Here is an 18,562-nt window from a genome sequence, read left to right as displayed (position 1 = left end):
TACATCTTTCAGTTTAGATTACTGCTGATTTGATCCTCTGGAATCTGCAAAAGGAAAGTCTGCCAGCCTCTGTGAATAGCTTTGCAGTGTAACAGGAGTGGAGTTCCCAAGCAGAATCGCTGAGAGATATGTGAACGAGTGTAAGAGAAGCTGAGCACATCAGTATTTCTGCCTCAAACCTGGGTTCGTTCCCCAGGCACGGTTTGCGTGTGGGGTAAATACCCTCTTGGCACCTGGAGATGATGTCGGTCGAAGGGTCTACAATAACAAGTCGGATCAAAAATCTACTTCGCTCCCCTTCCATCAAGCTGAGGAGAAGCAAGCCTGGGAACAAGCGTGAAGACATAGGCAGCAAGGTGAGTGCTGCGTGGTGTGGCCAGCGTGCTTTAACTTTGTTGCCTAAGGCCCCATCTGTACTAACAATACTGCTTTGGGAGACCTGGTGTAACTGTAGAGTGATGCAGAGCAATTGATACGTAACTGTAGTCTGTCTTTTAGTTGGGATCTTTACTGTGCTGCAGATCCTTGCTAAAGCCCTGGTCCCTCTTCTGAAACACACTCTTTTTGCTTGTGTGTTACATACCCAGTCTGTATCAGAACGCTTGTGGGATTTCCCACGCTGTGGTGTGTGGACTTGTTACAGATGACTGACAGGAGAAATACAATGCTGCCTCTTCCTCCACGTTTCCAACTGCTAACCTGCATTACCGGCAGCTAATGATACACAAAGACCTGTTCTTCTGTGTAAGCAGTTGCTCTCAGCCCTGCAAAGGAGTGTTCTGTGAGCATGTGGGAAAGGGTGGGATGGTCTGAAAGATGGAGGATGCGAGACACGTCTGGGAGGTAATTGTTCAGATGGGGCGTGCAGTCCACAGACGTGGATGCGCTTTCCTCTGTGTTCCTCTTGTGTACCTCAGAGCCCCTTCCCTTGGGGGGATGTCTTGTCTGGGGTATAATTGCTTCTACCTGAAAAATCCATCATTATTCTTGGTGTTGTGCAGAATTCCTGACAGTCACTCACTGTCAACTGACTGGTGTTATGAGGAGAGGAGGATGACTTAACCCCGGCTGCAGGGAGAACAAGAGCGGGGTGGCATTGCCTTGTGCTGACAGCAGGCGCCTCTGAGTCAGGGCACCTCATTCTGTCCCTGCCACTGATTCACTTATAACCCTGGGCAAATCACTCAGCCTTTGTGTAGCGCTCTTTCTCCGTAAATAGAAAGCTTAATCTCTCCCCCCTTGTGAAGACTCACTAATAGATAAAAAATGCTTGTAATCCTTGGCTGCAAAGTGCATTCATTTGTCTCAAACCAGTAGTGCTTCAAAATTTGTCTCTTGGAGTGAAGAGGGTGTGTAAAACTTCAGGGGCAATAAATGACACCTTACCTAAATGGCCTGTCCCCAGCATGAAATCCTGTTCTCAGAACTCCGGTTCTGGTTGGAGTTTCCCTGACATGGCTGTTCAGTACCAAGGAACACAATATTATTCTCTTGACAAGCAAGAGAAAAACCTGCTTGGCTTCCTCAAAGTTGTCTAGAGGAGTGTCTTTGGTGTTTGTCCGTGACCTCAGTGTGTGCATGTATGTGCTGCATTTAATGCAGCCTGTGGACTGCTAGTGAAATGTGCTTTGTAGCTGTTGCTGAAGAGCAGTTTGTTGATCTGTATTCTGCAGAGACCTCTGTCAAAAGAGCCAAAAGCCACTTGTACCAACACATACAGTAGGCATTGGATTCTGGCTCTGTCATTAGGAGCTGAGTCTGCACACTCCTTTTCAGAGTTGGGACCTGCTACTACATACCCTGGGTCTTCTCTGGTACCCGTTTCATTTTGTTTTCCTTGCGTGTGCCTTTTGGAAGAGCTCTGTTGTATCCCTTGTGCTGTCTCCCAGTGTGCAGCCAGGGCTGTCTGATCCCCTGGGGATATCATGGGTTCATTCCACACCATCAAATGAGGGTTTGAGGGCTGAATTTTGTGTATCTTATTAGTAAGAGCAGTTAATCAGTGAGATGCAAAGGAACTGCTGGGGAGTTTGCTGGGTAGAAGCAATTTGTCATGATGAGGAATTGGATGCTGGTGTTGGTTTCCTAAAGTGATCTGCTCTCAATTTCCCTCATTTGAGTTATCGCCTGCCTTCAGTGGGACAGCTGGAGTGGGCAAGGCAAAAAGCAGTGGGCCCTTTTCCAAGGGTCTGACATACGCTGGATATCTGTGGAGATGCTCCCTCTGCTATACGTGTGCTCCCCTGCCTTCCAAGGTGAGAAGCAGCTCCACTTTTCTAAAATAGCAGGAAACAGATCGTCTCAATCTGCTGTTTGGTGTGAGTGTAAATCCTTTGGGACTGAAATTGAGCATCATACACATCGCTCCTGAAGGATCTTCGCTGACCTGCAGGGAGGGGTTTTTCAGGCATCTTTATCTCTTGGCCTTTTTGAGAAATTACTGCTCCAAGAGATGCACGTGACTCTAGTCACATGGAAGTATGGAAGGGCCTGTGAAGCTGGTAGCTTTGGCTGCTCATCTCTGCTGAATGCTGCTTGGTTACATAGGATGGAGCAGGACTGTCGCCCTAGATTAATGCCTGAAAGGTGATGCGCTTTGTACGTGCAGGTGTACGTAAAGAGCAAGTGCTCAACAGCACTGTGGTTCTTCTGAGTCCCTCAAGCTTTTATTGCAACCAGCTGCTCAGTTTAAGATGGACAAGTACCCTCAGTGGCACCGCCTCAACTTCCATGAGCTGTGATTTTTCCCCTCCAGTGGAAAGTGTCCCTGCTGTCCTTGCTCTTTCCTAAACAGCCCTTTGGCAGTGTGAGGCTTGCCAGGCTCTCTCGGTGGTTAGGGACAGACCCCTTGGGCAGCTCATCACGCTGAAGAGAAGCCCTGTGAAAATTGACTCCTTCCAGTGAAGCAGCCGTGTAATGCTGGGCTGGACGTGGGTTGGCTGTGGGAGGCTGGCTCCGCAGAGTCCTGTTTGTGCATTGCTCTGGAAGGGGGAGTGCGGGTAAGTACAGATATTTTTTCATGAGAGCTGTGCAGGACATGCAATGTGTTACTTGGGAGTTGTACAAGAGAGAACTTGTTTTGTGACTTTTGTTAGGACTTATTCCTTGCCTATAATTAATTCATGGTTTTACTGTGCAGCCCCAGGAGGTCTCTACAGGAGTAAAACTAAGGAACCAATACATAATCATGCATATTTAAAAAAAATAAGGGGAAGGAACAGGAGCTCTTTAAGTAAAGTTTGTTGACAAATTGGATGTAGTGTTCCGTTTTGTGGCTGCTTTCTGAAAACAACTTTTGTTTTGTGGGAGTCCTGATTTTTGTTGCTGCGTGACTAGCTCTGTGTTTAGACTTCTTTTTTTGCGTCTTCTGATGTTCATGGCTTGAATCCACTTTTCCTGTCCTCTCCAGATCTCTGTTTTTTGTGTTGAGCCAATATAGACTTAGAGTACAGTGACTTAAGTCTAGGCCTGTTGATTGTTGGGATTGCAACATGTCAATGTGGTGGCTGGAAGCTAAAATTTCCTCACATAAGTTGGTTGGCCTGAGTTCAATTTCTAGAGGATTACTAGCCCTACTAGAAACCCAGCCGTGCATCTGGTCACCGTGCTTGTGATTCCAGTAGAGACACAGAGTTAAAAACTGGGCACAGAGTGCCTTTGAAGCAGCGTTGATCACCCTGAACAAGCGAGCAGCACTAGCAGGACAGTGGGAGAAGCTAAGGGTTGAGCCACCTCCCATTGCTAAAATGCCCTGGTTGCTGTAGTACTCTGGAACTTGGCTACACAAATCTCTCTCTGCTCACAGAAGTAATGTACCTAAGCAGGTACAGTTCCTGCAGGGGCTGTTCATGTTGTTAAGCTCTACTCTTGTAAATGTAAGCGTCTTTTTAACTGATGTAGCTGTGCCTATTTTAGGGGGTGTGTGGGGGGGTATCCTGAGTCAAACCCGATTATGATTTTCAATGTAGAAACAAATTGCTACAAAACCTGCTACAGGCTTTTCCCTAAAACGATAAGCCAGTGAGTCAAAGAAACACATTTGGAATTTGCTGCTTGTTTCTTTGATCTCTCCTGTTTTTTTCTAAGCCAGAAATATTTCAAGTTGCCAGTTCAAAAGAGTGCTTTGACTAAAACCTGACGTTCCCCAGCAGGAAGTCATTCAGCACAGGGACTGTTGTATTGTGGTCTCCCCCACCAAGTGCGTGCGAGCACGTGCAGCTGGAGTGCCTGTTCCTGCTCCATGATGCTGGGTTGGACAGGGTGGCTTTGCAAAACGTTTTTGAGAGCTTCTGTTCTGAAAATGAGCCCTGACTAAGTTCCTCCTAGTGGGACAGGGTTTCCTGTCCTTTGGTGAGGCATGGTCTGTTCTTACTGCCAGCCTCTGGGCTCCCATCAGCCTGATGGTAGCTCCCTGGTTAGGGCAGCAGAAACAGGTATGCCTGCGTCTGTGTCCAGCTGGTGAGCAGGATGTGCACAGGCACAGATTTAGGACAGAAGCAGATCCATGGAAGCTTGAGACCCCTCGTGCCTTGTCATGCCCCTCGCATTCCCAGTGCAGTTCTCCAGCTCCTCAATCCCCTGAGAAGCTGCAGGGCTTGGCTAGGACCACAAGCTGTCCTGGACACAGGAGAGTGGAGTAATGTTTCTGGCCTGGCTGTAGTTTCCTGCGTTCGGTACACAGTCCTTTTTGTTTGAAAATATTGTAGCTTCCAACATGAATCAGTTTAGACTGCTACTCGTCTTAACTGGATCAGCTGAGAATTGCTGAACCTGAGCTGGAACAGAACCAAAAAACACACAAGTTTCATTCACTGGTATAAATGCTTCAAAAATCATCACCTCTTATTAAATCGTTTAAGGTGCAGCTGAGGCTTGTTGGGGAGTTGGATTCTTTGTAAGTCTTTGGGAACAACTTGGTCCTGCAGCAGCAGAGCCTGCCGGGTTACTTGTGGGCAGCATTTCCAAGGGAGCTGGATGAGGGGCTGAGCAGCCTGGCTGTATGGCTGAGGTAGAGCGCAGCCTGTCTGTTGCTGTCATAAGCTTTTGTTTTGGCAGGATTTCGAAGGATCTTTTACATAATGATGGTGGTTTTGAGAAGCTGTTCAGTGCAGTATTGCCCTATTCCACTTCTCCAGTTCACTGCAGTCTGAGCAGTGCTCAGCCCACCAGCTCTAGGACCAGCGCAGCCAGTGGCACAGCTGAGAGGATGCATCTAACCCTGGTCTGGCCTTCTGCTGCTGTGCCTGTTCTGCTTCAAAGCTAATATCCATGAATGTTGCTTGGCCCTGGTTGATAGCTGTGGATCTCTCTTACAGCTCTGCACTGCTCAGTCTAAACACACCCAATTGCTTCAGCAGCTTAGGGGCTGCTGTCCAGGGATAGAAGGGATTTCATGTCTGTCTCTGGTCAGGCTTGTAAGTGTCTCTTAAAGCAGAGGACAAAGGCTGGTTAGCTTCTCCATAGCCAGACCTGCATTTCAGTGGCATGTCTGTATCTGTGGATAGAGTCAGTGGAACAACTGAAAGTGTCATAGCTCAGGGGCTGAATCCTTCCCTTCTGGGCTGCTCTGGTCCCTTCTCCTTCATCCTCAAATACATGGTGCTCAAGATGACCCTGTGTTTGGTAACAATTTCACACACAGGTTTTCCTCACTCCATTCATCGCTCTGTGTGTGTTATGCCTTGTCCTGAAATTACAGGGCGATCTGGCTAGCTCTCCTGGCCTGAATTGGAGCCGAACATGAGTGTTAAATGTGCCTTATACCCACAGGGCATATCAAAGTCAAAGTTTTTCTGCCGGTGGACTGCGGCACCAGTTGCTTCCGGTTCTTGAAGTAGGATGGATATAAAAGCATATAGCAATTCAACATGTTCGGTTTTGTAGTCTGCAATTGTATCCATGACCCACTGTGACCCTTCTTGCCAATCGTGAGACTGCTGGAAAGATCCACCCTTCTGTCCACCCCTAAATAAATGTGCCATCTTTACCATGAAAGACAGCAGGAAGACCCCTCCATGGCATGGGGGGAGCGATGATGTGCTAACAGCTGGGGTGCAGTCAGCATAAATTACACATACCAGGTCATTTGCTGAGTGAGTTTAAATGGTTATTGCTTCCCTTGGGTGGTCACACGCTGCCTTCCTGGACAGTCTTTTAGATCTGCTGAGGTCTTGGCTTCCATGTTGTTCTTCACCTCCTTCAGATGAGCTGGGTATTCTGAGAAGGCACGTGGGACTTAGCTGACCTGGCTGGAGAGACTCGTAAGCAGGTTTTACTCTGTTCCTGCTGTGCTGGATAAACCGTACGCATATAGACTGATGACACCCTTTTGCTTGTGGGCTGCTGTTCTGCAGTGGGCTGTGAAGCAGGTAGTGTTTTGCTAAAGACCTGGCTGGGATGGTAAGATGGCTGAGGTCAGGGCTGGTCAGAGCTGTTGCAGGTGGTACATTTGCTGCTTGCTGGTCAGAGCTGTTGTTCACTGTGGTGCAGGGAAGGCTAGTGGAGAAAGGCATCCACAGACACAGAGGAAGGAGACCTCCTCCAAAGTGTACCATCTGTTTCACTAGCTGTGTGCTTGGCACTACCTGTATCACCTCATTTGTTTCAGGAGGGCAGAACAGTTGAAGTGATGGTTGGGATTCAGGGCAGGTTGGACCACTATCTGCTTTTGTATCATCAGGGGTCTGCAAGTGCCTGTAAGATGACTTGTATATTTTTTCACTCTCCTCTGTGTCTAGTGGAAAGCAACTGCAAGGCATCACCTCCATTTCCAGCTGAAAATGTGGTGGTCAGCATTTTGTTGGCCTGGAAAAGCCAAGATAGCTTGCTTCCTGTTGATCAGGTCTTGGGAAGAAGTTGCTTGGTTAGCCTTGGTACAGTTTGCTCTGTGAGAGTGAAAGCAAACACCATGTACTAGCTAGTCTTTGGCTTTTTTAAAAGGTCTCTTTTCTTGATGTTTGGGGCAGGGAGTGGCACTTACACAGCACTCCAACAGTGCTTAGCAGAATGAAGCCCTGATATTAGTGCCAAGTGACCCCAGCTAAGGTCTGAATAATTAACTAGCACCAAGCCCAGTTTCAGTCACTTCAGGCTTCTGTTTGTGTCTGATGTCCCTGCCTCCACAGAGCTGTAAGTTTCTGAGGGCTGCTCTACATGCGTAGCAGGGTTGTAGCGTGCTCTCTGCTCTGGTTTCCAGCTCCAGATGTGGGCTTGTTCCTGTGCCTGAAACCCTGCGGGCTCTGCTGAGGCTGTACCCACCAAAGGGTGGCTACTGCAATTCAGGAAAATCTCTCACTGTTTCCTTTCACCACAGTGCTGCTTAGCCTTGCCCTGAGTATGTCTGCGTGTTGTGCAAGGAAAATACAGCTGAGGCCTGCGGCTGTTGTAACCAGCAGCGGATCTGTGCCGTGTGATCTGTCTTCAAAAATCTTAGTGCAAAGGTGAGTCGCTGCTGGTATTTGTATGACCACAGACTGCAGGAGCATCCCATCTCTACCTTGCTTTGGTGAGCATGGGACAGACATGTGCTAAAGCAGACCTAGTCCAGAGGAGCTTCAGGCTTAAAAAAAAGGTGTGGGATGAATGGGGCATGCTTTTCCTATACAGACACGGCTCCAAACTCCCACAGGAAGTCTGAGGCAGACCTAGAAATTGAATCCTGATCCTCTGAGGCCAAATCTTAGCCTTAGCCACAAAGCCCAGACTCTTGCAGATTACCAGGGATGTTTCTCACCTCTCCCATGTGAAGACTGTGTGTTCATTTAGGATTATTTGCTTAAAAGTCCCCAAATCGTGCTGTTGTAAATGCTGACTTGGTTCCATTGTCACTAATGATTTCGGTAGCTCTGGTGATGATGACTTTCCAACAGGCTCAAGAAGATTAAGCACCACATGAATTAGAGCTGTGGAAACCCCAGTAAGCCTTGTAATTTTGCTAGTGTCCCAGGAGACCAGTACTGTTGTTAGTTACTGTAGGGAAACTCTGAGTGAAAATAGTACTATAGGAGAGTCTATGAACTGCTGTTGTATTCAGTGTTTCCAAGCCAATAGCAATAAAAGACAGTCCTGCTTGTTCTCCCAAATACAGTATTAAAATTCACAATTGGTCAAGAAGGCTAGTGTGATTTAACAACTAATATGAGATTTCTTACCTGGTGGAATTTGAACAATGACATTCCTTCCTTACAGCGTTGGTTCCTTAGTTTCTGCATCTCCCAAACACTGTGCATAGTTAGGCTGAAACTTCCCCCATCATGGATCCAGAGACACTCCTTTCCCTGGAAGAAAGTAGATTATTGGAGGTTGAATGGTAGTAGAGAGTCACAACATTAACAAATGGCTTGAGAGCAGGCAGATGGAGGAGTTTCTGAAAGAAGGAGAAAGCAACTTTATGGCAGTGTCAGTGAATTCAAGGATGCAGACTTCTAAAGCTCTCTGCTCCTGTTTTTTTTCTAAGTAGGCACTGTGAAAAACAGTGCTGCCTGTTCAGAAACCCTTCCCTGTGGACAGGCAGGCTCAGCATAGCACAGCTGTTGTTTGAAGTGCTAGTACTGAAGTGTTAGCTACCTCTCCTGTGCTCAACAGTGGTAGGCTTTGAGCTCACCCAAGGGCTTTGAAATTGCCTGCTCACGTTTGAGTAGCACAAAAGGGGCCGCTTGCCTTTGAAGTCTTGTTTGTAATAGGGATGCTTTCATTTGCCAAAAAAAAAAAAAAAAGCACCATTGCTCAGCCCAGGACTTTCCACCAAAGGAGCTTGAGTTCATTACACAGTCCCTAACGCAATCTAGATGCTGGAGTTGCCGAAACATTGAATAGGACTGAGGGTGAAAGGAGTGTGTGCAAGACTTGCCTCCTTCTTTGGTGACTGTTCTTGGTGCTCAGAACTCGCTGTGCTCTGTGCTTCAGCCGTGGCCGTGCTGTGGGGTTGTGACCTGGACCATAAGAGGATGGGGATGGTGTCCGAGGTATCCAGAGTGGGCGTGAGTGTAAGGGTGTACTCAGGCAAGAACTTGCCTGTGCTAGAAACAATTTGCAAGCTGAGCTTCCCCAAGCAGCTGTCTCAGTGGTGACACAGCATCAAAAGAGTCCATTGAATGATCCTGTCCCTCAAAGAAACAGGCTGTACCAGTAAAAGGACTTCTTTTTGCCAGTTACATTGCATTGATATTAGCCTTTTCTGCAAGAGCTTTGTCCGGGCTAAGAGTGATGTTTTTCGTGCTCCTAACGAACGCTTCTGTGCTGCTGAAATATGTAAAGGTAGACCGAACCTTGAAACAGAGCTGTGTATTTTTTTTTTTTAAATGCAGTTAATGTTTTGGGTACTGTGCTCCGCTCTTCAGACTGTCTTTGAACCTCTTTTTTCCCCTCAATGTAAAACAGTCAGGATACTTATCCACTTACTGCAAAGTGTCCCAGCATCCAGGGCTTTAAAACAGCTGCGTAACTCCTTGCGTTTGGCTTGTCTCCCAGTTTTGAGCTAGATATAGTGGTCCCAAGCACAGTTGTTTCAAACCTGCTTTGGGGTGTCATCCCTTTCGAGCAGCTGGGTCCAAAAGCAGTGCTGACTGTAAACTGGAACTCACAAATTTGTGCTCTGCTTCATTTGTTTAAGCCCATCTGGTCCCAGCTCACCTGGTTTTCTTGGACTGAATCATGGCCAGACAGGCTGCAGAAGTGGTTCTGTGTGTCTTGCCTGACCGTGAGAGCTGGCTGGAGGGTGTTTGCCCAGCCTGCGCCCCGAACCCCGCTATGGGAGTGGTGGTGGAGGGGAATGAGGACAAGACGACATGAAACGCTCTTAATGAAATGCATTAACAAATATTTCTGATGAATGTGTGGTGTGTTTCTAAAACCCTGAGCTGCTTTTGAGGCTGGAATTGGGATTCCACCTTCTCCTGCACTGGGAGGATAATCTTCCTCCCTGATAATCCATGGTTTGCTCTGCATGTCCCTGCAGGCTTCCCGAGCTAAGCTGTTGAGATGTATTTTACAGGCAATCAGCAGGGCGAATAACTGGCGCTGGGGGAGGATGAGGGTAGGGTACTCCGGACTAGAGGTGTCTTCCTTCAGCTTCCTCGCCGCTGGCTGCTTTGGCTGTGTTTTTGGCCGCAACGTTGGGAAGAGCGGGTCCCACATCACTGTTGTGGTGGGTGGCTTACAGATGCTTGCTTTGCCAAGTTCTCAGCCTGCTTTCTGTACTGGGGCTGCAAATAAGCTTTTTTTAATGTCCGAGACCTGGGATAAATATTTTCTTGATGGAGCCATCGCTGGAAAACAGAGCGGGGGGTGGGGGGGAGAAGATGCAGTGCCAGGACTATCTGTGCTGTGCATCGGAGCAGCTCCAGGCCCTTAGAATGAACGCCTCTGCTCGGGAGCGTCTGAATGTAAACGCGACCGTTAATAAAACGGCCAGCGGGCTGATTTACGGCCTCCTCCAAGGCGTGCTGGAGCGGAGGCGACAGCCGGTGGGCGACGCAGCACCAGGCTGCAGTCGCACGGCCTGGCCTGCCCGCTCGCTGTTCGCGGGGTGGGCCCGCGCCCTCAGCTCTCGCTTCTCCCCCCGTGCCCCGGCCCTGCAGCCGCGCGGCGGCCTCTCGGGTGGGCCGGTCTGTCTCCGGCCGGGCCGGCTCCCGGCGCGCTGCCGCGGGAGGGGCGGTGCCTGCTGTCGCCCGTCGCCATGGAGACGTCGCCCGGCCAATGGGAGGTGGGGGGTGCCCTGGCCCCGCCCCCGGGCGGCCGCGGCGTGCCGTGTGCGCGGCGCTATATTTACCGCCTGGCAGGGAGCGACGGGCGGCTGCCGCGTTGGGGAGGGCTCCTGCGGGCACCGCTCTCCCGATGCGTTCCCCAGGGACTGTACCCTTGGGTAAGCCCATGCCGCTTAGTTTAAAGACAGGTTTTGGAAAAAATAGACAAACCAAGCTTCCAGTCTAGATGAACCCTATATAACACGCTCAAGAGTCTCTGTCTCCAGTGTTTAGTCCTTCGTGGTGGAGCTCTGGTGACCAAAGTTCCAAGCTGACCAGCAAGGCTGGAAGAGAGCACCAGGTTGCCCTGGATAATAACACTGTCCTCTGTGGTAGAGGATGTGGTTGCATGAGATGCGCTGGGCAGCTTCCAGGTCTCCATCTCTGCCGAGGGAGCTGAATTGTCTGGTTAGTTTGGGAAAATCTGCCTCTTGCTGTTGTGAAAGAAAAGGGTTTTACAGGGCACCTGGGCAACTCCCAGGTCAGCAGGGGTTGGAGAAATACTGCTCGCTGTGGAGAGCCCTGTGATCTTCCAGCGGGAAGAGGAGAGTGCCTGCTGCGATAAGGCATTTAGTTTTGCTATCAGTGCTTTCCAGAGGTTTAAAGCAATTGGGAACACTCATCACCTACTGCCTAAAGGTTTGTTGGCAAGCAACAGAAACCTTCTTTCTACTGGTAGTTTTTTCTGGCACTTAGGGCCTGTTGTACTGGGAGGAGCAACCTGGCCCGCCTTAGCCAGTAGCCCTGGCTGAGGAGGGGAGGAGGCTGTATAAACAATACTGTAACTCTCCAGGCAGATGGGAGCTGGTATTCCCGCCCTGGGCTGTGGGGAAGGGAGTTGTGGGCCTGAAGCATGTTTGTGTAGCATTTGGGATTAGTTGAGTCCGGGAGCTCTCGTGCTGAGGAGATGGCAGAATTGTAAATCATCAGTGATCTATGTAAGCTCCAGAAGCAGTTAGGGCAGAGGGAAGGGCTTAAAAGCAAAATCCATTATAAAATGTCAAAGTGGGTGATTTCCCTTGCTGGGGAGGGGGTCTTGTCTCTGGGCAGCAGAGGGAACGCTGCCTATGCATTGTGGCCATTCCTCTGGAAGAGGGATTTACTTCCAGGTCTGTTGCCTGGGTTCTGTCCCGCGTCCTGCCCTCCCACTCTCTAGTGGGATTTAGTTTGGATGCTTTTCTCAGCTCCTCAGAAAGGAAAGTACTGTAAACAGCTGCCAAGCAGGATTTTGCATTGTAGAGCATACTTAAATGCTGGGGCCTGGTTGGATGATGGTATGAGTATGTTTCTATTTTTCTGTGTGTGTGTTTAATAGGAAGAACATACTCTGTTCTAGCTGAGTGTATGTTACTTTTCTTAGTGTGCCCGTTAGTACAGTAACTTACCACCCACTCTTTTACCCTGCTTATAAAGTGACACTGGTATTGTGTTACAGCTGTAACATACACAATGTCTTGCACAACCCTTCGTGTAACATTTTTACAGTCGTGATGACCTTGAAGGGTTTAAAAGACTGAATGCAAACTCTGGCACCGTTCCTGAGGATACTTAAGCATGTGCTTATTTTATGTGAGGTAGTATGAGCGTGAGTAGTTCCATTTCACCTGATGGATGTAAAGATAAGTGCCTCTGTGGCCGATTGCAAGATCAGAGTCTATGTATAATGATTCATTTCATGCACATAACTGTATGTGTGTGCATGCCTTATATGTATATCATGCAGTTGTCTTTATCATGTTGTTTTGACCAGCTCAGCTGCACTTTGTCCATTAATCCATATTCCCTGGGCATGTTGCTAACCAGTCTTGTGAAGCCTGGAACGGAGACTGTTTCTCTTTCCCTGTTTCCCATCCCCCAAATAAACAGTTAACCAGAGAAGTTACATTTTTCTTTTGTACCCCCATCATCATCCCCAAAATGTGGACTTGGTTTCCCCTTTTCTCCCCAGCTAGAGGCTCCCTGACAGAGCCTCCTCTGATCCAAGCAAGATGCTGACCTGACATGTTCAGGAAGGACAGTTTCATCCCTGAAGTTATAAACGGGTTTATGCGAGGATAAAGCTAGGTTATTTATACCCCAGGACAAGAGATGCCCGTCTCTGCAGAGGCCTGAGATGGTGGTCATTAACTTTTCCGCATCATATAACCAAAGATGCCGTGCCATTTTAGATAATTCTGAAGTGTTGATTATGCTTTCCTCCTTTCTGAAGTCCAGTCCCATTGGATTCAGACATAAGAAAAGGCAAAATTTTTTTTTTAAAAACACATTAATCCTCCCCCCAGTATTTAGCTGTTGCAGAGAAAAATGTGATCAAAGGTAGTTTTAATGTATTCTGGGAAGACTGGCAGAGCTGTCTCTGCAGCCCATGAGAGGGACAATCTGGTGAAAGGCATGGTAGTTACCACTTGGTAGTTGTCTACATGTGGTAGCGGGAGCACCCTCCTTAAGGAGAGGAAATACAGCAGACCCTGTGTCTCCCTGTGGGCTGCTGCCTGGGGTTTGGCTCACCCGGGGTCATGTTAAAACCTAGGTCTAGCACCGGGATCAGCATCCAGTGGGTTTGTAGCAGGCACCTCTCTTATCTACCTGTCACTGAGGTCCCTGCAACCAGCTCTGGGGGAAGTACATTTTGGATGTTGGTCCATGGCTCCTGCACCTTGCCCTCCTTGTTTCTTTTCAGTGCCTCAGCTTAGGGGTATTGGGCTAAAGTCAGACTCATTAAAATATGGTAGCACTACTGATATTTTTAGTACAAGCAGGGTTTGCAGACAGGGCTGTGCAAATCTGACTACCTTCTGTTTGCCCAGGCCTTAAGTTTATGAGATTTCTTTAAAGTGCAAGTGGATACGGACAGATGCTCTATGTATTGCATGTCTGCCCTTATGCTGACACACACCCCCGTCACCTCTACGTGGTCTCTTGGCAGTCAGACACTGTATCTTGATGTGGCAAGAGCTGGCTGTTAACGTACAGCTATAAATCTGTTGGGGCTATATGGAAGTCTGTCAGTGCTGTGCAGGTGGTGAGTGGCTCGCTTAGCTTCTGGGTGGGTGATTTCTTTTTTTTTATTTTTTAATTTTCCTAACATGGCTTGTATTTCTGCAGTGGTAGAGCCTGTCCTGGTCACAGTGGAGCAGCAGAGTTAACAGCGTTTATGGGACATTCTTTCCAATTGCTGTGGTCTAAACATATGTACACCAGCATTGAGTTACTTCTGCCTGGAAATAAGCCACAGAGCTATATATAAAATATGTTTGAACTGTTGCAGTAATGTTGTCGGTATAAATAGGAGAAAGGGGTAGCACCAGGGCTTCCCTTCCTTAGAACTGATTCAAGAAGACTTCCTGGTGCTCCATCTGCAGTGGAAAAGGCTGGGGAAGGTGACTGAAAGCAGCAACAAAATGCCACGCAGCTGGCCTTCAGGGAAGAGCATAATGTGCGAGATACTTGGGTCTGGAGCATTGGCTTCCTGCTTGACGGTTGCCCAGCTTTTTTCTCTTGTGGTGGAACATCTGTCAGAAACCCCACAGAGTTCAGTTTGCAGCGTCCTGGTCCCCTGAAGCCACGGGGTTTGGTCTGTGACAGTCTGTTGGATTCTTGTGACTCCAAAACTGCTGCTGAGTTTTCTTGAACTCCTTCTGGCAGACATTTCTGTCCTCTAGCTATTAGACAAGTAGTCTGGGTACATGTGGAGCTTCTAGTCGCCCTGGTCATCATGTTGTGACATATTGTAGGGAGCAGTATTTTGAAGTGATGTCATTGTGCGGCTGTGCTTCACAGGTGCACTGGGATGCTGCTGTTATCTTTTGAACCATGTGAAGTGTGCACAGGAGTTCTCTCAGGCAGTGCTTGTAAGCAAAACAACTTCTGCAATTTCTAAGTACCTTTCTGGTTCTTTGTACGAGATTGATTAGTGCAAGTCTTTGCTCAGTCAGCTTGGTTGCCGTAGCAGATTGTGCCAATTTCTGTGGTCCTTTCTGTCACTAACAGATTTTTATCTCGCCCCAAAGAAATGTAGGAAGTGACCTCTATAGAAATAGCAGAAAGTACTGATAAGCACTGAGCAGCCAGTTTTAGTCTTTACTTGTTGCTGGTGTTAATTCCATCTTTAAACTCTAAGTGCTTGTTTGTCTTTGGCTAATTTGTGAACAGATCCTTCTACGGTATTGTCTCCTAAATGCTTTATTGCAGGCATCAATCTGTGATGTTCTAAGGACATAAGAGAGGCAAGGTTTGCAGGTAGAAGTAATGTCTTTTCTTAAACAGACTGATACAATTAGAAGAGAGGTGAGATTGTGGACAGGTGGGAGCATCTTCAGGGTTCAGTGTTGCATGAACAATTCTCTACAACAATTTCTTTCTGCAATTTTTTTGTTTTTTTAAGAGTCCGAATCATCAGTTGCGTTCTTACAACTCTGGTGGGCAATCAGCTCCGTTTCATCCAACACCTCTTCTCTGGTCGGTGATGGAAATTGCAGACTGGCTTCACAAAGGCGCCAGTTCCTGTGCAGGGGTGAGAGTAAAGCTTGTACCTAACTGCCAGTGCACCACTGCAAGGAGTGGACAGAAACTGTATAGAAGCTTTATAGCTATCTTTTTGCTGGAGGACATGAAATACAGCTTGAGCAGGGTTAGCATAGTGGTTCGGTACAAATGACAGTTAAAAGGGATGTTCTGACTCTTAAGCATTGCTTTGCTGTTCAGTCTTACTGCTTGCCCTTCAAGTGTTTGTCTACTTCTTATATCCTTTGTTTAAACTGTAGAAATGTGCTTAGGACTAGTAGTTCAGGTATTTCTGAACTATATGTGTTGCTCAAAGTTATTTCTTACCAAGACAGATTCTGCTAAATGCTTCTGAGTAGGTGAATGTGTCTAAAACTATTGACTGGAAAATCATGCACTGGGAGCATCGCATCTTTGCTGAAGACTGGAGTTCCATAATATCTTTTTTTGTGTTCTGCTTTTTACAGCATAATTTTTGCTAAGAACTAAGCATGTAGAAACAAAAGTACTTTGTGAAGCGTTGAAGGAACAGGAGTTGGTTGTGTGCCTGGATCTAGAGCTTTCTGAATTTCTGAACAAGGGCAGTAAAGAAATGGTGGTCATTGTAATGGTTTGCTTTCTTGAAGTATGGCAGTAGCTAAGTGGTAACAAAAACCAAAGCATTTTTTAAGCCTGTGGATAAAAATTGCTTCCTCTGAGTGTGATTTTACTTCCTCAGTTCTCACAGTTGGTAATTCTACCAGTTACCCTTGCCCCTGAGCCTAAATGTAGGCTAGAGAAGACCTGCTTTTCCAGTGTTACTCCCCCAATGCAGGGTTGTAAATCACTTAGATGGCAGCCTGCTCCCTTTTTCTTTTTGTTAAGTCACCTTTAACAAACTCCTCAAATAAGTCAGCTTATGTTGGACTATTGTACCTCTCGTTTACAGACTTTGTTTCCTTTAGGAAAAGAAACTGAAAAGGTGCTTGGGAAAAATCACAGGAAGAAGTGATTTAAGGGCAAAGTATGTGAAGAAGGAAAGTGGGCTGAATGAATGACTTAATGAGTTTGTTTAGGATTGCTTTGTAGTTGTCTTTATAACCTTTTGTCTCTCTGTGCGGTTTATTGTCTAGTGGTGGTTTCCTCTGTGTGTGTGTGTGTCTAAGGGAGAGAGAATCGATGGTGTTTCTTGCTGCTGAGTTGCAGGGGGAGTTTTTCAGGTCTTTGGGGTGCTGGGTCTAGGCCATAAAACTTGCAAAAAAATTTAACTGTTTGGAAAAGATTAAACCAAGTTCTGCATCTGGAATAGCTGTGACGGTGAACGATGACTGCCTCTCCTGTAGTACCAGTTTGCATCTCTAAAGCAGAAAGATGGCCCAGCAGTGTGTACCCGAGTGAGCGCGTGAGGGCTTGCTGGAGTTGTCCGTGCTGGTGGCTGAGCAGCGGGTGCAGTGATGGGGACACTCTATTACCGGTGAAGGACTTTCCAGCTGTACTGGAACAGGAGGAGGTGGCAGCAGGGTTGTTGAGGAGACAATGGAAATCAGTGCTTGTGCTGTTCTCTCAAGTTTGTTTTCTTGATCTTTGGCCCGTGTTCCTATGTATGGCTTCTCCTGGAGGACATGGTCTCCTTTCTGGCTGACAGGAGAAATCTCTTGGGTGCTCTATATGCATGTTGACTGACAGATGTGAAGAGCTTCTTAATTCTAGGATGCATGAAGGGCAGATGATGATAAAGGCTGTTCTGTAAGAAGCTTATTCCTCAGGGCAGAGGGCAGGGAGGGGTGCAGGAAGGGATTGCCAAGAGCTAGGCCATGAGAGGTGGCTGGGGGTGGCAGGAAGCTTGGGTGGCTCCTTCTGTATATCCTTATTGGTTTGGGTGAAAAAAGAAATCTCTCATGCTTTCCTTTGATTCATTTTTAAGCATTCTTTAAAAATATTGTCCCTAGCCTCAAGCAGGAGTGAGATACAGCAATGGTGCAGCATGGTCCATGCAGTAGATAGCTGCTGGAATTTGGGAGGGAGGTGAGGTTATTCCTAGCTCTGCTGGGAATTTGTTGCATGACCATGATCGAGACATCTTACCTCAGGGTTTCTGGTTTTTTGCCACCTAGTCCTCTTATATCTGGTTATAGATTGCAAGCTGTGAGAGTACGTGCTTCTACCTGCTGTAAGCGTAGGACGCCTTCATGTTCGTTTGGACTTCTTGCGAGTACTGTGAAATAAGTACTAAATAGTCCAGACAATGTTTAGGGAAAGATTGAATGCTAATCTCTTTACCACCTGCCTCCTTCTGCAGGGATGTTGTCTATGTGATAAATGCTGTGTACTCGCTCTGTCCCTCCTGTTGTATTTATTCCAATCTTAGCATCTTTTAAATTGCTGTTAAGTGTTTTTTTAATATAATTTAAATCGGCTTACAACAAAACCATTTTCTAATCCCCTGAGGATGTGAGTATGTACTTTCCCCCATAGCATCACTGCAGTCTTAAGGAGAAGCATGCGTGGGAGGACGAGGTGTCTAGTCCTGGAGTGGTTCACGTGTTACAGGCAGGAGCCTTCAGGCATCGGGAGAGGTGAGCTCTCTGACCTCCTATAGAGGGGACAGATAACCTGCTCTGGGTAAGGAATCTCGGCATAAAAAGGCGAGGCTTTTACATACAGAGAGTCTCTTTAAATCTTTCCTGGGGACTTAAATACACTACTTACAGCTGTTCTCCAAAAAACCCACGTGGTTGCCTTCATGGCAATGAGGGCTGGGCAGGTAGGGAGGAGATCTAGAGACACAATTTAGAAGTAACATTCGATGACTTTTAGGACAGAACTGCTGTGCAAATCAGTGAAGGATAAAAATAGATTGATTTGGCATGGGGCGTTGTGCGTGAATAAAGAAATCACGAACTATGAGTGTCACCTCAGGCAGGCTGATGGGAAGGCTTTTCTTTACCCTGCTTAGCTCTAGCTTGTGTGTTTCTACTCTTGGACTCAAGGTCAACGACCAAGTTCTACCCCCAGGCCTTCTCAAGCAGGGCACTGATCCGTTAATACCAAAAATCAGCCTCAGTGAGAAGAAACAAAGGGGAAGGGGATTGTTACCTGGTAATTGAGGCGCTGAGATGCAGCTTTCCTTCTCTGGCTCCCCTCGGCAGGGTTAACTGTGGGGAAGGCTTTCTGCGCCCTCTCTTTCGGTCTGTCTTCCCCGTGTCTAAGTTTAGTTTGAACGTATGCGTTGTTTATAGAGTTCAGGACGGAGCTTCTCGCCACGGCGGTATCGGTATTAGAAATGCCGTGTTATGGCCCGTGTGTTTGACTTCTCCGGAGCCAGGAGTTATGCAGAG

General features: G+C 47.5%; 1 protein-coding gene across 2 annotated transcripts in view; it reads left to right on the top strand.

Moving 5' to 3' along the window:
- Positions 1-220: 220 nt before the first annotated feature.
- MAPKBP1 (mitogen-activated protein kinase binding protein 1) overlaps positions 221-18,562 on the top strand; it is a 101,668-nt gene continuing 83,326 nt past the window's right edge. For both annotated transcript variants that reach the window (XM_059819888.1, XM_059819887.1), the window contains exon 1: positions 221-356. In XM_059819888.1, coding sequence (XP_059675871.1) covers positions 240-356 — 117 coding nt within the window. In that variant the 5' untranslated portion in view covers positions 221-239. The remainder of the gene's footprint in view (positions 357-18,562) is intronic.

Source organism: Gavia stellata, chromosome 7 (assembly GCF_030936135.1).
Source record: "Gavia stellata isolate bGavSte3 chromosome 7, bGavSte3.hap2, whole genome shotgun sequence".
Classification (NCBI taxonomy): Eukaryota; Metazoa; Chordata; class Aves; order Gaviiformes; family Gaviidae; genus Gavia; species Gavia stellata.
Note: the sequence above shows the minus strand (reverse complement) of the source record. Positions and strands in the feature narration are given on the sequence as shown.